Genomic DNA, 20,039 nt, shown 5'->3' with positions numbered 1-20,039 from the left:
ACTCATCAGAAACAGTTACAGCAGCACCACCCAAGCAATCCAAAAGGTGTTGAGCACGCAAGCCATCTCTACCGCACGAAGTACCACGCGGAAAGCCCCTAATCTGCTCCAACACAACAGCGGAGGAGGAAGCAGTAAGGTGATGATCAACTGGGATATCCGGAAAGGTAGGTTCCGGAACTGAAGGGTGCTTTGCTTGCAAATCAGCAAGAGTAGCATCATTGTAAGGGGCAAGACCTGAGGACGAAAGAACTCTAACGGCAGCCGTGTAGTGACCGTCAGAAATTTTTCTCTTGCATTGCTTAATATTACGCTCCGCCAAATCATGGTCGTCGTCAACATCCAATAGAGGGGGAGACACGCTAGCCAATGTGTCCATAACAAGCTGCTCAGAACCACCAGGCACACCCCAAGAACGAATAGCAGCGGTGATACTCTCTTCCTGACGACGACGCCTAACACCGGATGAACACTCACGATTACTCCGCGGAGAAAAAGTCGTGAGGACACAAAGAGGTAACACGAGCAACTGAACCCAACAAGCGATGTCATCTGATCTGCAAATCACCTTATCAAGCGCCCCTTTCAGAACCCGCGAAAAACCCAAACGACATTTGGGAGGGATGGATTTCACAGAACGCAACCGCTTAGACAACAAAGAGTCTAGAAGAGCAACATCAAAAGAAAAATGATGTTCCCGAGGCGCATCAGAAGAAGGCAGCTCGGAAGTAGGAGCTAGGGGTTTTTGAATACCATAGAGAATAAAACGGGGAATACCATCCCCAGAATCAGGAGGGTCCACAAAAACAGTACTAGAACCACTGCCATGTCGACACCTAGTACGATGAGTATGAGTCTTGTAACAATCTCCACATAGCCAAATTCCCATACGACGAAAGGTCACCTCAGCCGAAGTAAAAACCTGCAAATTGGTAGTAAGGGAATGACGGGTAGCATCCCGCACACCAAAGCAACAGTGACGATCCCGTAAGTGAGTGAGCAGAGAACTCCTCACCAAACCACGCCCACCTCCATCCTGGCACCCGCTAAGTCCCACAAAAGGGCAATGAAACTTCTCCACGGAAGCCGCCATATCAAAGCACTTCAACCGCACTGAATCTGAAACCTCAACCAAGAAACACAACCTCACAACGCAACAACCACGCAATGCCACCAAACACAACGCAATTCACAAGCACCGACCGCTACGACAATCAAGAATAACAAGAACGCAACCCACACTACTTCACCACCACAATAACCCTAACGCCAAAGCACCGGAAAACACCGCAACACCACAATAACCACCGAAACACAACACACCACACACCACAAAAAACGTCCGCAGCACACCGAAACAGAGAACCGCTACCACACCGATCGAAACAGAGATGACAATACTGCCCGAAGTAATAAACCCGTGCAAATGCTTTAACCATGCACGTTGCACATTGAAAAACCTCCGATTACACCCACTGCGAAAACCTATGCGGAAATACCAAATTGAAACTGCCACCCACAGCGAACGCAACACACCCACAGCGAATGCAACACACCCACAACGTCGAATGCAACACACCCACGTAACCACGCTGCACAACCACACTGCACTACCACGCTGCACAACCACACTGCACAATAACCACGCTGTCGAACAAAACTGCCGAACAAAACTGCCGAACAACCCACAATCGTTGATTCGAACAACCACGCTGCACAAACGGAACCACCCACAAATGTTGATTCGAACAACCACCTGAATGCCACCAACAACCACGCTGCACGACCACCAGCCGGGAAATCTCCACCGCCGTCTGAAACCTTCCCTCGAAACTGAACAACTGCCCTTGAATTACACCTGAAACCTTCCCCGAAACTGACCAAATTCGCTCCTAATGCCACCGCAAAACAACCCAAATTGGTATCCAAATTCCGGCACACGAACTGACCAAAACGGCACCTGAAAACCGTAGCCTGAACCGCCTAAATGTTGCCTGAAAACGGCACACAAACTGACCAAAACGACACCACAAAATGCCTGAGAAACGCACCAAAACTACACCAAAAACTGCACCAAACTGAAGCCTGCAACCGCGTCGTCGGCCTACGAGGAACAGCCGTCGAACCAACTACCGGAAACGTCGCCGGATTATGAACGCACAACGTGCCCTAATCGCCCATTATTACGCTCCTCCTAATCGCCCATTATTATTATTATTATTATTACTATTATTATTATTATTACTATTATTATTATTATTATTATTATTATGTAATCATCTAATTTGAAGTCGGCGATTGTTGGGCTATTTAGTTGCTTCTTCAATTTGAAGTTCTTTAATTTAGTTCATTAGTAAAACTAAATAAATTTGAAAAATGTTGCAGGTGCTAGATCTCGGACTCGGGATGGGAACACGGTGCCGAGGAATACTGTATTGTAATTTGTAATACTATATTGTAATTTGAGTTTCTTATTCTTTTTAACTAGATTTTAACCCGTGCGATGCACGCATTCTATTAAATTGTTATGTATATACCAATTATATATACTTCGTATTAGATTAAATTAGTTTTTGATTTTGTATTAAATTTCATTTTAGATTTAAAAAATAATAATTTATGAGAGTGTTTGTTTTTGGATGAAATTGTATATGCGTAATATTATTACTTAATTAATTAAAATATCTACGTGGCGTTTAATTATTTATCTACGTGGCACTCGACTTTTTTTAATTCAAAATTAATTTGAAATCTTATTTTTCATTGGCCGAAACCATTAGATTCCCTACATGACGCTCTAATATTGGATAATGAATTTTATTTATTTTATTTTGAATAAATTTTATTTTAGATTTTTTTTAAAATTATTATAGTGTTTGATTTTAGATGGAGTTGTATATATTAGTAATTAATTAATTAAAATATCTACATGGCACCTAATTAATTATCTACATGGAAATCGATTTTTTTAATTCAAAAATAAATTAGAAATCTTATTTTTCATTGGCCGAAACCATTAGTAATCTTAGGTGGCGCTCTAATATTTCAGCAAATATGTCTCATTTATATATATATATATATATATATATATTAGATTTATGACATTAGATTGCAGTGTTTGTTAAATGTTGGACTATTATGTTTTTGTTATTTAATCCTTAATACTTCATATGAATGTTTCTTTTTCCTTCCTTAAAATGTCTTAAACAAGCTAGAATATCATTTATCGCCTATTAGATGAGCAATTAGCTAAGTAGTTTAATTTTTTGTGTTATTTATTTAATAAACGGGTAAAGAATTTACACATTTGATTATAGAATGTCATTTTCGCAAAGTTTGTAGAATCTTACGATTTTACGATTCGATTCTGACATGTCATTCCGATTTAAAGTAGAATCGCGGTTTTAATAACCTTGATTGGGGTGGTTTCAAACTAAAAAGTTCAACTAATATGTAAATTAACTGAACAAGGTCCACAAGGCCGACTATTTGATTTTGTCACCCGTAAATGTTTTCAAATAATTAGACATTGATTTTCCCACAAATTTCTGAAAACTTCTTTTTGTAATTTTATTTATTCTTCTTAATTGTTTTGTGGCATAGATGTTTGATTATAAAGAAATTTTGAGAGTAAAACATACATGGTTACACAATTATTGGGGTGGGTTCAAACTAAGAAGTTCAACTAGTATGTAAATTAACTGAACAAGGTCCACACGATCGACGATTTGATTTTATCATCCGTAAATGTTTTCAAATAATCAGACATTGTTTTTTCCACAAATTTCTGAAAACTTCTTTTTGTAATTTTATTTATTCTTCTTAATTGTTTTTAGACAAGATTGCGTGGAAAAAGAAATAGATGTGAGGTTCTTTAATGCCATAGGATAACTATGTATTCTTGATGTCGGATGCCGATCATGCCAAACGTAAGATTGGACTATTGTGTGTGAATATTCAGGCTTGAAAGATTTTACGGTGGTAGAATAGCTGATGAACCAACCAAGGGAACCAACCCGAATTGTGTAATTATTGTCTCACATTTTTCGGGTACGCTAAATAGTACTAGTTTATGCGGGTTTGAGTTGTTGATCAATGAACATAGTTTTGAAGATATCGTTCAAATTAATTGTTTGATGGGTTCATTAGGAGCAGGAATATTAGACTTTCATGAGATATTCATGACTGCTTAAAGAAATCAATGTGAGCAAATCTTGTGGCTTTACAAAAATAAGCATTGTCATATCAAAGAAACCTCTATGGCTATTTGTTAGAGCAATTCCATATTCGTTTTGTATTTCAAAGCACTTTTGTACCATTAGTAAACAACTATTTTTAACAATTATTTACGAAATAGCATGTATTTTTTAATCTCTCTTCCACCTATAGTTAAGAATCATTAGAAATCTAATTTATAATTCCCAAAAATCAAATTATGGGGTAACTCGTAGTTAATTTGTTCGCCATATAAAACATCTTCATGTGGCTTACAAAGTATAATAAGTGCTGGATAATTTTATTTGATTGTCCGTTACAACAAATTTATCAAAAAGTCTTGCGCGCACAAGGTGTACAATAAATTTATTTTGAATCAGTATAACGTTTACCCACCTTTTTGTAACTATATTAATATGTTTTGATTAAATTTTAATATTATGAAAAAGAAAGTTGATGGATAAAATCTTAAAGGGTTGAATGGTTACTTTTATACATTACTAGATTTTATCCCGTGCAATGCACGAATTCTATTAAATGGTTAAGTTAAAATAAAACTCATGTATATACCAAGTGGACATAATTATATATTTGATTAGATTGGTTTTTTATTTTAGATTTATTTTTTAATTATTAGAGTGTTTGATTTTGGGTGAAATTGTATATGCTTAATATTAATAAAAATATCTACGTGACGCCTAATTATTTATCTACGTGGCACTTCACTTTTTTTTCATAAATAATTTCCAAATCTTATTTTTCATTGACCGAAACCATTAGATTTCTTACGTGGCGCTCTAATATTGAATTAGTGTTTGATTTTGAATTGAATTTTATTTTAGATTAGTGTTTTATTTTGGATGAATTTTATTTTAGATTTATTTTTTATTTATTATAGTGTTAGATTTTGGATTGAGTTGTATATATTAGTACTCTGTAATTAATTAATTAAAATACCTACGTGGCACCTAATTAATTATCTACATAGCACTCAATTTTTTTTAATTCAAAAATAAATTAGAAATCTTATTTTTCAATGGCCGAAACCATTAGATTTCCTACGTGACGCTCTAATAATTTGGAAAATATGTCTCCTTTATAGATACGAAGTATATATATTAGATTAGTGATTTTGAAAAATAGTTTTTATTAAAATGAATAATTTTATCACTAAATCAGATAATGTTTACATATATCGGGGTAACTTTTAAATATTTTGACATAACTTTTACTCCGATATTCAACACTCCGTATAAATTACCTTTTTTCCTTTTCTTTAAGTGATAAAATTACCTTTTTGGTTGCAATGGAGGATCTTCCCTTTACCTTAGGGGGTCCGCCTCCCGAGCGAAAATTCATATAGTGTACTTTAAAATTTGTGTATAATTGTATAAATTTCATACTATATTCCTTAATTTTCTAATGACACCCCTCACCCTCAAACAACGGTTTAAGATCCATCATTATTTGGTTTAAGCTTCTTTCTTTATTTATTTGCAAGTAGTGCGAGTTTTCGCATGGGACAAAAATCTACATTAGGCGCCTCACTTTTAGTGTTTTGATGGCCAATATTTATTTCATAGAGTGCAACATGTGCTTTGAAATTAAAATTTGATCAAACTCAAAACTTTGAATTAGTAATTTAAACTTATAATTTTCTTAAAGTACTACTCGGAAGGTCAAAAAATGTGGAGTGTTATTTCCAAACACTATAACATCTACATAAAGTCAAGAACCATATTATGGGAAATGAGCTTGACATCATCATACAAGATACCTAGTCTTCTGATGTTCTGCGGGTTCTCTTCTTCTGTTTGTCCTGTTCGCGGTATCTTTCTCGCCGTTCCTCTCTCTGCCGTTTTCTTGAGACCAGCTCTTCTTTTGCCTTCTGGGTCTCAAACACCTTTCTCTTTTCTTCCTCCTTTTGTTTTTTCTTCTTTTCCTGCATACCAACAAACATCCATAGAACATCACTATAACAAATACACATGTGACCTGCAAATCAAGAACGCCTCAGCATAATATCGTCTAACTTTATCTTGCTGGTTCAATAACATCAAGGCAACAACGCAAACAAAACTATACACCGCTACTATTACTTGTGTGTTTCTTTATCTTGCTGGTTCAACTTTATCTTGCTTCAATGCCCATGACAAACCAATGTCACAAATTTAGACCTCGTGCCCATAAATAAGACTAACATGACCAACAATGCAAACAAAACTGAACACTGCTACTATTACTTGTGTATTTCTTCTATGTAATGCCAACAATTAGGTAAATGGACAATTCCTTCGGCTAAAATCTGCAGTGTTTGATGTCCGGCGAAGGAATTACAGAACTGGCATATGCAGTATCCACAATTTAAAATCATGGACAATTCAAGCCTTAAAAGGACCAAACTATACGTTGCAGATTGTCTGAAAATTGTAATACTATACAAAAGATAAGAAATTTATAAGCGTATCAAATAGCTTGGCAAAACTCTACAGACACGTGTAGCACTGCCATGGACATCAATGTAAAGCATACCTTATTATGACGAATCAGCTGAAGATGTTGAATTAGCTTTTGGGTTTTCCGTTCATGAGGTTCTACAACAACAGCTCTCCTATCTTGAAGAAGCCCACGTCTTCTTTTAGGAATATCTTTGGGCTTCGAAACAAACGGGAGTGCTTGTTGCAAAGATTTGGGAATGACCAAAGGATTAAATTTCTTCGGCTTTCTCTCAATTGGCTGTGAAGCACGAACAAATAGAGATAAGAACTCTAATGCATTTCCCAAAAACAGATTATAATAAAATATCTCTGGAACTGAAAGCAGGAACAAAATTTGGAAAATGGAAAAGCGGTTACCCTACCTTGTACAGAGAGTCCTTGTTGACAGGAACTGGAAGAGCAAGCTCTCTCCTCAATTCTCCGACAGTTTTCATTCCTTTCCAGGTCTGATCACGAGGTTGCAAGGCTGTTGTCAACGGATTGAAAAAATTTGGAATGTCCACATTAACCCATGTCGTGAAGAACACAATATCACTCATAAGGATCTTGTCTTCGAATGTGCACCTTGCAATTCCTCCCTTCGACGGAATTCCATCTTTCCTTGATTTATTGCCAATCACTTCTTTTGCAGCCTGCCAAATCATACAACCTCTCGAATCAAAAGAAATGTCTAAATACAATATTTACGTCAACCTCAATCAAGAGCCAAAGAGGTGCCAACTAACTCACTAGAGTAGTCCATTATTATTATGTCTCCTCTGCTGGGTCTAGGAGATTGTCCTCCTGCCCCGCAGTTCCGGACCATGTCAATTCTTGCTAATAACTGGAAAGAATACCAAAGGGAGGGGAAAATAGGAAAGAAAAAAGTAATGAAAAGAAAAGAACACAGCTTGCCAGAAAAACAAAAAGAAATTCCAATCTCATAGACATCAGACAAAAGCAAGTAGTAGTAGGCAATCCAAAAAACGACCCAGAAGCCAAAAAAACAACCCATACAGTAAAGGAAGCATGGCTGGAGAATGGGTTTCAGAAATTCTGTCATTCCTCTCAAGTCTCAACCACAATACTTACATCAACCAAAAAAAGGCCAAAGAACCTTCCACCCCTAAATTCCTACAAATACCATATAGAAGATGAGTATATAGTAGGCTTGTAGCAGTACAAATCCAACTCCAACTCTAAGAAGATCTTGCCATAGCCCACAAAACCATAGCAAGAAAACAAGGGTGCCAAACTCTGCAATGGGAAGACACATCAAACACATACTTAAGCGACTAGGGCCTTGCTTGAAATTCGAATTTGCATGTTTGTCATTGGCACTGAGACTATAAAAGGAAGCAGTTGAAAAAGGCTTTCAATCTTGAGTTCTTGACTTTCAAATACTAGCAGAACTAAGGTTGTAGGAGTTTTCAACAGGTGGTTATAAGAGGAACAACAAGTAATAAGAAATTACTGGCTAGTCTGCCATCTAAATCCTTTAATGGAAAAAACAGAAGTCAAAATAGACAAATACAAAGGTGAACTCCTTCAATTCAATCTTTTGAATTTTCCTCGAGGAGAAATTCCTGAAAATTAACTTATTACTCATCAAAGAAGAGATGGAAGTACGATGCACCATAGAAAAGGCAATAAATACCAAGCACTAAGAACAATAATTTCACACTAACAGCCTGTTATTAAGTTCGCAAATAAGACGGTCACAACTCAAAAAACAATCTCCTTGCCTCTCTAACCCACCAGACCTCCTAAAGACCCGGTTAATATCACTTGATTCCATAATGTGCTGACACGAGGATTGACCACCAAAAACAATGCCATGGCAGGTTAAAAAAAAATGAAAGACAACCAAAGAACTAAACCAATGTAAGGAACTGGAAATTGCTCTCAAAAAAAAAACGGGAACTGGAAATTAATAACTTCTTCAACAAAAATAGGTCTGCTTATATATGTATAGTTTCTACTTTACATACTAGATACAAGAGTCTCATTGTGGTGATTGCCTATACATATTGCAATACACCTGAGACCTGATACCGTGATACGGCACTCTTATCATATTCCGGGCTTATAATATACTTCATCCGCTTTTCATTAGCTGCAGCATCTGCCTTTTTCTTTTCTTTTTTTTAAGAGACGGTGCGGTGGTCAAACTTCACAAAATTTTGATCATTTTCTTCTTCATATGTAAAATGAGATTTTATTCAACTTCTACTTTCTTTAGTTTAAACAATTATTATATGAAATCTTGTTGAATGTCCCAATTTGTATTTTATATTTTAATTTACTTTTCATAGTACTTGCTATACGTAACCAAATATTCTGTGAGCAAAGTTGTGCAATGGGGGCCATGAAACAACAAATGTTGCAACCATTAAAAAAAAACGGGGTATAAAGTGAAAGATACAAGTACATTTTCAGTTTTTGCGTCATTAGTTGTCAACTTTCCAGGCAGCTACACTATAAGATAATAGAAAGGGAACTCAATATTCAACTACTAAAACAAGGAATAATATCTACTGCAATTCTTTCAGTTAATTCCTGAATCCCTTACCTTTTTTACTTGCCCGCGAATTCCACTGACAGTTCGAATTGGGACCCCTTCATATTTGGCTATTTCAAGATCTGAAGTGAACATATTTTTAATATACGCCGTTTTCTTGTAGATCTTGCAAGGTTCACCTGTAAACTTGATTTTCTTCTTTATCTGAACTGCATGATTGAACTCTAGAACAACAGCAGTTGCTGTGATTCTAAATGATGACTGGGGAATTTCATACAACAAAGGAGAAGAAATCAGAGTACAAAACAAATAGTAGACATCATTAAGCATACAATTAGACACTACTTACTGTTATAATTGTCAGAAAAAAGAGACCAAGTCCTAAAACTGGGGGGGGTGGGGGAGCTAAATCTTCACCAATAATTCTACCCCGATTTTACCCTTCACATTTTCTTAAAGCTTCAACTTCTTCTAAAAATGTTCACATAACAATTCATAGAAAACCTTTCTATTAGCAAAGCCATCTTTAGCCAAATTGGAGAAATAAGAACGTCTCACTACAAACAGGAAGTGCTACAAGAAATATGACACCCAAAAAAAACTGCAAAAAAAGTGAAAGTGCTCAACAACAATGATAGAGACTTCACAGCCAAAACACGTCAAGTGGTGAGAACAAAACAGAGGTGATGGCATCCAATAAATCTAAAAACAGAAGCAGCCCAATGTATAGGACTATAGGGTACACATAAATTGCATAATGCAATATAGGATTCATTATCTAATGCACTGAGATAGCAGAAGTATTGGTTCATTCAAATCAGGTATCAGCTGTATGTTTGGAATCAGCCAATCCCATGTCATGTGTTTTGTTCAGAAATATCACCCTCAAGCCCCAGAAAATGGACTTCCATTACCCCTCCCCTGCCAAATACAAATTGATACCCAAAAGTATCAACCTTCATATTTGATCCCCCCAACCGATGCCCACCTGCGACGCTGCAACAGCTAACCATATCCCATCCTCAGTCACCATAACCCACCACCACCTTCATCACTGAGTCTCATGTAAACTGTCACACAGCACAACATAAGGGAGAGTGAGATTATAAAAAAACTAGCCCACCCCATTTTCAAATTCATCAACGAGACTGCAATTAAAATGAGTGGGTGGAGACTACAGCTTGGCAGCCTCCAAGATATGGTTACAGACCACTAGTTCGTGGCTTGTTACACAGTGCCAAGAGTTGAGAAAGAAGGACGAATCATTTCGATGATCAGAAAAATCGATCTTCTATCCATTCTGAGTAGCAGTCATTAAGTCATTACTCTTTTCAACAATATCATTAATGCTAGCTGCCATATACTCCACATGTGTATGTATTCGATGAAAGAACTAACTAGCGATTCCAACAACAGAAAACCAAACAAGAAAGGAAACCAAAATTTATTACTCCCTCCGTCCCAGATTAGTTGTTACACTTTCCTTTTTCGTCCGTACGAGATTAGTTGTTACATTTCTAAATTAAGAATGACCCCACAATTATTATATTGTCTCTCTCTGCCCACTAAATTTTTTTTGTCCCTACACCCTCTCTCATTCAATTAAAAAAAATACCCCACTAATTCCTATCACATCTACTTTTTCAATAAAATAACAATTGATAACCAAACAACCACTTATCACCTAAAACTTTGTGCAAAGGTAAGTGTAACGACTAAATTGGGACGGAGGGAGTACTAAATTGAGCCAACAAAAAACTACACATCACTTTTATCAAAGAGACAAAGACCCAGTAAAAAACCCTGAACTAATTCTTTGCAATAAGAATAGGGCCAAACCGCCAAAGAGAGGCAACAAGAATCTAACCTGATTGTTTGTAAGGTTCTGTACAGCAACAACTCCAGTGTTCGGGGGAGCAAGAGGGCCATAAAACATTGCAAGGCAATGCATGTGCTCAGGGGTGTACTTGAGCATACGAACCCGACCATCACGGTCTTCAATTGCATAGACAGGTATTGTCTGGTAGCGCCTCCATCCCATAGATACAATTATTGGATCCCTGGTCTTAAGAACTTTTTTATGCCATCTGTGACGCTTTAACCTGACCTGCAAGAGACAGTAAAAAAGAGAGTCCAATCATCTGCATGTACAGAATAGATAAAAGAAGCCTTGACAAATGCATTAAAGATTCACTTAAATAGACCAATCTCATGCTCAAAATTTAGTGAAGTATAGCGATATAGGATATATATCTTGAATATATAACACACTTACACACCTGCATGTATCCAACATTCTCTTCCGCAAGGCTAATTCCTCCAACCAGGATAGGGTGGGATGGGTCAAAATATTCAACCATCTCAAAAGGAACGGCTTGAATTTCCAATCTCACATACGTCCCTGTTCTAAAGCCCTCTATTTCTATCCTAGTGGCTTCATCTAGATCATTGAGCTCAGCTAAATTTCTTTGTTTTTGAAGTTCAATTTCATCTTTCAGCTGCACACACAAACATGATGTTACAATGGAGAAACTGCTGCTCAAATTCAGAATCCAGTTCAGTAAAAGGCCATCATATTCACCTTGTCAAAAAATCCACTCTCATTGTTCTTGCTGCGATCAGATTTTGCCCCAGCTTCTTCACCAGTTTCCCCATCAGGTAACTCAGATTCATTATAAGTAGAATGTGATTAAGGTAAACATACATGAAACCCATATATGTCCTCATTGCTGATCTAAAAATTCAAGACCAGTATAGATTAAAAACATTGATGACTAGGATCCGTGGAAAACAAAGAAAGTTAAAATCTATCTAAGAAAATATAAAAGCTACAAATCTTGACAGACATTAAGGGTCTGTTTGTTTCAACTTATTTTGACTTATATCAACAAAAATAAGTTCAGGTAAGTTTATACAAGTCCAATTCAGCAAAAATTCAGACAATTTACACACGCAATTAAGTCTTTTTCACCAAAAAAAAAAAGAAGTTCAGATAAGTTAATTTCAGTCAATTCAATTGAATCAAACAGAGCCTAGTTCCAGTATTATTGCACCATTTACCTTTTAAGAAAGTTTTACAAATATTGCGCCATTTACCTTTTAAGAAAGTTTTACAAATATTGCACCATTTCTATTCTAAGAAATAAAATAGTTGTCTTCACATTACAAATACCTAATATACCCTTACATCATAACTCTTATTGATTTATTTAGTGTTTGCAACCACATGTGCAAGTTTGTATTTAGCCTTTCAATAACCTACATGGTGCAACTGTAATTGGAACGAAGGAAGTATAAGATTGCTTATCTTCTATATTCGCTTCCATCTTTCCTCTAATGAGTCTTATCTCTATGTTTTCTACTTTTGTACTAGTAAATACTGAAAAAATGAGTCTCATTTTGTTCACTGATGAATATTAATACTTTTCTTATGAGTAAGAGGTTTATAGTGTTGTAATTAAAAGTAGGCAGAGAAGGTTACTAAAAAACTTTTTGTTTACCCACATTGTGTATGAATAGCGAGTATAGTGTAGGTAAGTTTAAGCACAGACAATTCAAAAAGGATATTGGGAATCAAACTTTGCACGAAGAGCAAGCTTTTTTAGCTTGCGTTCTTCAGTTATTGCATCATCTTCTTTCTGCGTCTCAATGTCGTTTGAACGAGGACCATCCTCTTCACCCATTTCTACATCTTCAAAATCACCATAGACAGCATCATCGTCATCACTGCCGCCAGTCTCAGAGGCCGTAGCTCTTTGGGCCGCTTTTGACCAGTCGCCGGTAACAAAACGGTCTCTAATGCTTTGAACAACATCATGATCATTCCAATTTTTTGTATTCAAACTACTGGTGAATTTTGAACATTCATCCCCATTGACATCAACAGCACCTAGAGCATCTGTCAACTTCTATTTTCGAAAAGAAAACAGATAAAGCATGTTCAGGCAGTATTCAAATTACTTAGAGTGTAATAGAAGTTAATCACCAATTCACTGAAGTACCCTTTCTTGTTATCTCATAGACTAATAGTTGGTTCAATACTATGTACTGACAATTAATTATGCGTATCAGTTGTCTACTAAAAATAAAATGAAAATCTATATTGAAAAAGGTCAGTGACAAACCTTGGCTCCCTCTCCCTTTGGTTTGAAGAAGTCATCATCTTCACTTTCATCATCAGTGCTTCCCTGTGGTTCACTAATATCAGATGCAAGATCCGACGTGGATTTCCCATATACAAGTTGCATGAGGTTCTTATTCTGTCGGGAGAGTGCTCGTTCCAACAAGGAATCCTTCCATCTAGAAGCATTTCCCATATCTTCTTCCACTGGCACATTGAATTGGAAGTGTTAGGAGAGAGATCCCAACATGAGTTTGTCTTATCTAACTTAAATTCATAAAAACAAATATATTATATATACTGAAGCACATGAATGGGAGGAGTCTTATCTCCTGACTATTATCTGGAGACATTTATCTTGAATCAGAATAATAGATTATTTCCTTTACGCTTTGTTTGGTATAACATTAGTAAAGGGAGGGAAGGGAAGGTAAAGAAGTGAATAGAAAGGGGGAAAAAAGGGAAAGAAAACATAATCTATTTTCCATTTTATGGTTTGATGGAATGAAATGAGGCAAAAGATAGGAAAATTAGTTGACATCTTTTGATTTCTTTTTCCTTCTACAAAAGTGAAAATTTAAAGATGCTTTTCTTCCTTTTCCTTTACTTTCCTATCAAATCCTTAGAAAAAATTAGAACCTAACATGGGAAATGATATATTTCTTTTCTTTTCCTTTCAAATTCCTTCTACCAAATAGAGTCTTGCCCCCAGCTAATCAAATACTCTTATGCTATGATGAAACACACTGCAAAACCCCATGCTTAAATAGTGATACTAACATGTCATTACCCTTAACAGCAAAAAAATTACCAAACTGGACAGAGATAGGAACATGACGTGTAATGTTTGCTAGAGTACATGGGCACTTGGTGAAGTTTGCATTTTCTGATACTTAAAGAATATGCAGAAACACTCCTCGCCCCACACACACACACACACACACACACACACACACACACACACACACACAAAACTATTCCAATTCTTTGGTAAACTTCACCAAGAGCTAGATTACTTGTTATACTCAAGATATATGTCCCACTTTTAATTAATATGCAACACTTCTTGACATGAACTTATCTCTTTGAGCACCTTCTATCCCTCTGTTCAGCATACACTAAGACAAAGCTTAGTTGAAAGAATATTTCAGCAATTCACTCTTTAGAATATTTCCGCATATACTCAAGCATTTACCTCTCATCAATAATGCAAATTTTTCTTTGAACAGAAGGGAAAGCCCTTTATTCCATGGTGATATACTTTAGAGGCCTTCCATTCGTTTTAGAATTCACTCGTTCTATATTCCACCATTGATAACCTAATCATGCTTGAAGTGTGATTGGCCCTATTCTGTCATATGAAACACGCCCATCATCTGATTAATCGAAATCAAAACACCAATGCATTGTCTACTACTCCTTTTAAAAATTAAAAAAAAGGCTTATAGGCTATTAGTAGAAGATTTTTTAGGGATATAGTAGGTATTCGTTCACTATTATAGGATATATATAAAATATACTGATTATATCATATAGGTCATGAGTTCAATGATTCAATCCTTCATATTGCTGTTTTTTTAGTTTGCTATCATTCACAATATATCCTCTCACTTGATAGTAACATACTCCCTCCGTCCCACATTACTCGTTACACTTTCCTTGTTCATCCGTCCCACATTACTTGTTACACTCTCCTGTTTCATCCGTCCCACATTACTTGTTATACTTCCAAGTTAGGTATGGTCCCACAATTATTATATTGTCTCTCTCATCCCACTAACAAAAGTTTGGTCCCCACACCCTCTCTCATGCAATTGATAACCAAACAACCACTTATCACCTAAAACTTTGTGCAAAGCAGCAAAGGTAACAAGTAATGTGGGACGGAGGGAGTAATAATTACTCAAACTTGAGTTTTTTTCATAATAATCCTTATTTATTTTGTTACCCACTTACCCATCATATGGACAATAAACTTAATGTTGGTGGGCGTTAGTTTTTTTAGTGCAAAACGGGGAATACGAGAAAAGAAAAAAGGGGGAAATTTTGGTATGAGTTATAAGTTCCTTAAAATATGTATCTAGGTTCATTAGACATGGATACTAACTCAAAATTCATTAAGATTCATTAGTTAACACATTAAAAAAATTATTTTTTAAACCTACCCTTTGTCAAATAAACAAATCTGAAATTTTAGTGAGCACACGATAAATACTCTAAGTTTCAATAAAACATAGTAAACTCAAAAAACAACTCACTGTTTTTATGTTGAGAGAGAATGCATGGTTACCTTCGATATCTGAATCGGGGCCATCATCTTCAGAAGGCTCTGTACCTGAAGTTGTTCCTACTTGATCATCCTCCTTGCCGTCACTATCATCGTCTTCTTCATCTGAATACTGCAATCAAATTTTTCAAAGTTGAAACGCTATATTTATTTTAAAACTTATTCACTAGTGCTGCAGGTAAGGTACCGAACAGTAGCTGAAAATAACATTATCATTATCATTACCCCATTGCCTTAAAGAGGCTCCCGCAAGAGGCGGGGTAAGGGGGGTCGCGTCGGGTCATTATCATTACCCCATTGTTCTTTTGGGTCAATTGGAAACAACCTCTTTACGATAGAGAGGTTGTTTCCAATTGACCCAAAAGCGATACCGGGACGACAACGGGACGACCATCTTCTACTTCATGGAAATGAAGCAAAGAGGTTTTAAGAGCCATTTTGATTAAGTCCATTACATCCCACAGCCAAAAGAACAAATGAATCTTTGGCTCCATCGTAAATGGACTTAAGAACAGTGACTGAAATCAATAAACAAATTCTGATGCAAAAGATTTTAATAAAAAAGATGAAGTGCCCTCACCAGCCTCCCTATCCGAGAAAGTCAGCATAGAAACATGCGGCGTGAAATATAAGAACCAACTCTAGAAGAAGGAAAATTAAGTAATTATGAAGGTTGCCTTGAATTACTAAAGCCTACTTTCGCAGAACCTACTGCAAATTGACCAGCTCCAAAAAGCTTTTAAGTTTGAATGTTCACTCAATTATTTGAAGGAAAAAAAAAACATGGGTTCTATTTTATATTTTTCCTCTTTTGCAAGGGAATCAAGGAAGAGAATCTAGAGGAAGAGATTGGGAAAAACCTAAATGAGGAGGATAATTCGGTATGATATACACATATTCTCAACTAAATCAAAACACAAGGTTAAGGAACAACATACCTTATCATCAGCATCATTGTCAGTATTTCCAAATATTGCTTTCCTTCTGATCCTACCATCAGAGAACTCAACGTGTTCCTTGAAGTTGCTTCTCAAATCCTTTTTAGCATCGATAGAGCCATCTCCCTGATTCATCAGAGTTTCATTTTCTTCAACATCTGTATCATCATCTGAAGATGCTGAACTATTCAGATCAGCATCATCACTTTCTTTGTCAGATCCAGCAGCTTCACCATGTTCATGAAACTGACCTCCAGCGACAGGCACGTCAGCTTCATGCTTATCTCGTTTCTGGCTAAAAAGATTGATGAAGCGTTCTTGTAACTGCTCATCAATAGAATACTTCACATTCTGAAGCTTTTTAACCAACTCCTCACCAACATCAGGCCGCTTACCTAGTTACACAAGAGGTATAGTCGAAGAAATTAGAAGAAACAAAATTTTGGCTAAATAATTATCATTGAAAGCTACGAGAAGGTAGAAATTAGCAACTAAAGATAGAACCTTTACGTGCAGTGCTCTCATTTTCATCAGTTCCTTTAGAGTATTGCACGAAGTGGTCGTTTATGTTTATATAGACAGCATCTTTGTCATAAAGGAGGTCACCAACACCAGACAAAGGAGCATAAAATATTTTTTCCTTGTCACGCAATCCTTTCTTTTTAGCAGCTGATGGTAATGGACATGGATCAGCCAAGCTTGTAACGCTGGCCAGGTTATAATCACCAACGCCAGCAATGTGAACCTAACAAGCAAAATCAACTTATTAGGTTTATATAAAAAAGGTAGTAAGATTATATCCAAGATGTGTTTTGACATGTCACAGAGAATATCAAAAGTCACCTACTTTAGTTCCCTTCTTCAGATTACAACCCCGCAAATAACCATAAACTGTGACATTCCGATCACATTTCTTGTCCATCTGTACTCTCTCTGGGGGAGTTACATCTTCAAAACGATCTGCTAGCACATATGGATGAGCAGTCCGCCAAGACAATGGATGAAATTTCATAACAGAGATGAATCGTGCAAGATTGTGGATTTCACGCTTATTATACCTGCATTTGTTAGAAACAATTCAGAATAGATCCAAAACAGATAAACATATTCAGTAAGAAAGGCGAGAAATGTTATAGGGTACTCACTTCCCATGAATGAGACCAGACAAGTAAAACAATTTGGCTCCATCATATATTTCAGTCCAAAAACGATGTTTGAGACGCTGCTTTGTCTTTCTTAATTTCTTTACATCCTTAAACTGGTCAAGGTGTGTAAGGACTCCCATAACTTTCGGAAATCCATGAACTTGCATGACATTCAGGAACTCAAACGTTTCCTAAAAGCAATAAAAGTCAATTACACAATAGACTAGTTTGGATTCAACAATGAATTCCTTACACTAAATCAAAAAAATCTGCCAAAGAAGTATTCATGATTTAGTTGGGTATTATTTAGCACCTCCAATCAATAGTATTTGAAAGATAACACCCATGCAATGCCAATTGATATAACATCCTGGGAAGGTAAGCCTAATTTGTAGACAAAGGGAAAGGAAAGTTAAAAACTCACCATTTCAAAGCCATAACTCCCATCAATTAGAAGCAGAGCCAAGTCTGCAAATTTCGCACAATCAATCATGGCATTTATTTCATTTGGGCACTCCACAAACTGAAGACGCCTTTGTTTACCTACAACAACAAGGCAACGTATATTACTTCATTTAAGAACTCCATAGTACTATGTCCTACTGTCTTAGTGTCTACTATCTAGAAATGCAGATAGAATCCTTGCAACAAATTCATCATCTTAGAACACAACAACAAATAAAATAAAATAAAACATTCCGCACAAGAAGAATGTAACAAGTGGAGAGCCTGTATAATAGTCATATTATATACTTCTGTACTTCAAAAAAAAATCAAGTTTATTTCGTTCTTTCATGTTGGAATCACAAACTATAACGAAAACAACAAATAAAACAATGTCATTTGTGTTTTATCAGCATAAAAGCCCCTCTTTAAACAAGAAAAATCATGTACAAAAATTGCCTCAGAATAAATGAAAACCCTATTTAGAAACAAAATTTAAGAACAGAGAATCGAGCAAACCTGATACAATGGTAATTGGACCCCGAACATCAGGCAAATTGTGCCTGGTGTAATGTTTCACAAGACACTTAATCAACAAGGACTTCCCTGCCTACAACCAAGCAAAATAAATTAGAACACAAAACAGCCGCAAAAATATCAACAAAAATTCACATTCCATTAAAATGACCGCATATACAAAGACATTAAAGCCCCACCTGAGGAGGGCCATGAACTACAACAACAAAAGGCGGGGGATCGCCAATATTGCGATCCATAGTCGGAATATGAAGTTTGCGCTGCTCTTTCTCCACAGCACGCGACTGTAAACGCTTAGCTTTCGAATTCGAACGGAAACTAAATGCCTAAAACCCCAAATGAACAAAACTTACAATAAGAACCAATATATCAAAATCAAAATGCAATATCTTAACAGCTTAATAAGAAACCAATTGCAAACAACTCATTAGAATTTGAATGAAACAATCAATAAACCTTAGGGTTACGAGGCGGATTCTTTGTTGTGTCATCAAAATCATCCTTTCCCTTCTTGTTATCCTTCCCCCTTTTCTTGGGGCCAGCCTGCCGAAACCTATGAGCTTTATGGGACTGTTCTTCAGTCGCCATTGGAGCTAAAACCCTAGAAAAACCCTAATTTCAAGGGTTCCCTAAACCGTAATAGTGAAAATTTGAAATGACTTTTCCAAGCTCAATTTGGTGCGAATTGAAGAAAAACCCCTAATTGAACTCAGTTCAAAACCAGTTGGGGAATCCGTCAGGTTTTTTAATCTATCTTCCTCGCTCCTCTTTAGCTGGTTCTGTGTTAGGAAAGGAGGCGGTTTATGTTTGAGGAACTGCAGCTGAGTTCGGGAGGGAGACGAGGGTAACTTTGGGGGGTTTTTTGTCTTTTAATTAACAAGGGCATTTGGGAAATTTGATTCTCGCCCACTTTTTTTTATATATATTTTTTGAGAGGAAAGTGTAGTTACTACGAGTACTCCCTCAATCTCAAAATTATAGTCCTGTTTGATCAAAAACACAGATTTTAAGAAAGGTGGAATGTAGTGTATGGAAAATTGAAATATAGTACATTAATGATGAAAAAGTAGAATATAGTACATGTAAAAAGGAATAAAGTACATGGTGAAGAGAAAATAGTACATGTTAAAAGGAGTAAAGTACATTTTATTTTTGTTTTGTGGTCCCAATGAGGATAACATGGGAATTTTTTTGTGTTCAAATAAAGAAACAGGACTATAATTATGGGACACCAGATTTGAAAAACAGAACTATAATTTTGGGACGGGGGAGTAGTTATTAATTAAGGGATAAATTGTCAAGAGAGCACATATATAAAATTTCCGTATGATCGTGATTTAACCGTGTTCTACACT

General features: G+C 36.3%; 1 protein-coding gene across 2 annotated transcripts; it reads right to left on the bottom strand.

Moving 5' to 3' along the window:
• Window positions 1-5,825: 5,825 nt before the first annotated feature.
• On the bottom strand, window positions 5,826-19,540 carry LOC110778238 (ribosome biogenesis protein bms1). Of its 2 annotated transcripts, none has more exons than XM_021982814.2 (18): window positions 19,141-19,540; window positions 18,864-19,010; window positions 18,667-18,757; window positions 18,128-18,246; window positions 17,704-17,894; window positions 17,406-17,616; window positions 17,063-17,303; window positions 16,559-16,953; window positions 15,624-15,732; window positions 13,338-13,540; window positions 12,781-13,121; window positions 11,795-11,891; window positions 11,493-11,711; window positions 11,081-11,320; window positions 9,265-9,474; window positions 7,076-7,345; window positions 6,748-6,951; window positions 5,826-6,157 (listed from the first exon to the last, which is right to left on the bottom strand). In XM_021982814.2, the coding sequence occupies exons 1-18, from the start codon at window positions 19,270-19,272 to the stop codon at window positions 5,993-5,995; spliced, it is 3,585 nt and encodes a 1,194-aa protein (XP_021838506.2). In that variant the 5' UTR covers window positions 19,273-19,540; the 3' UTR covers window positions 5,826-5,992. The 2 variants fall into 2 exon arrangements, with proteins under 2 accessions (XP_021838506.2, XP_021838507.2); XM_021982815.2 differs by having other exon boundaries at window positions 17,069-17,303.
• Window positions 19,541-20,039: the final 499 nt, after the last annotated feature.

This window comes from Spinacia oleracea, chromosome 1, assembly GCF_020520425.1.
Source record: "Spinacia oleracea cultivar Varoflay chromosome 1, BTI_SOV_V1, whole genome shotgun sequence".
Lineage (NCBI taxonomy): Eukaryota > Viridiplantae > Streptophyta > Magnoliopsida > Caryophyllales > Amaranthaceae > Spinacia > Spinacia oleracea.
The sequence above is the reverse complement of the archived record's forward strand: the minus strand, read 5'-3'. Positions and strand labels throughout refer to the sequence as shown.

Coding starts and splice junctions, on each gene's coding strand:
- LOC110778238 (XM_021982814.2), bottom strand. CDS start 19,272: ATGGCGACTGAAGAACAGTCCCATAAAGCTCATAGGTTTCGGCAGGCT. Junction 19,011..19,140: donor ATCCGCCTCGTAACCCTAAG/GTTTATTGATTG, acceptor TTGGGGTTTTAG/GCATTTAGTTTCCGTTCGAA. Junction 16,954..17,062: donor TGAGAGCACTGCACGTAAAG/GTTCTATCTTTA, acceptor TTGTGTAACTAG/GTAAGCGGCCTGATGTTGGT.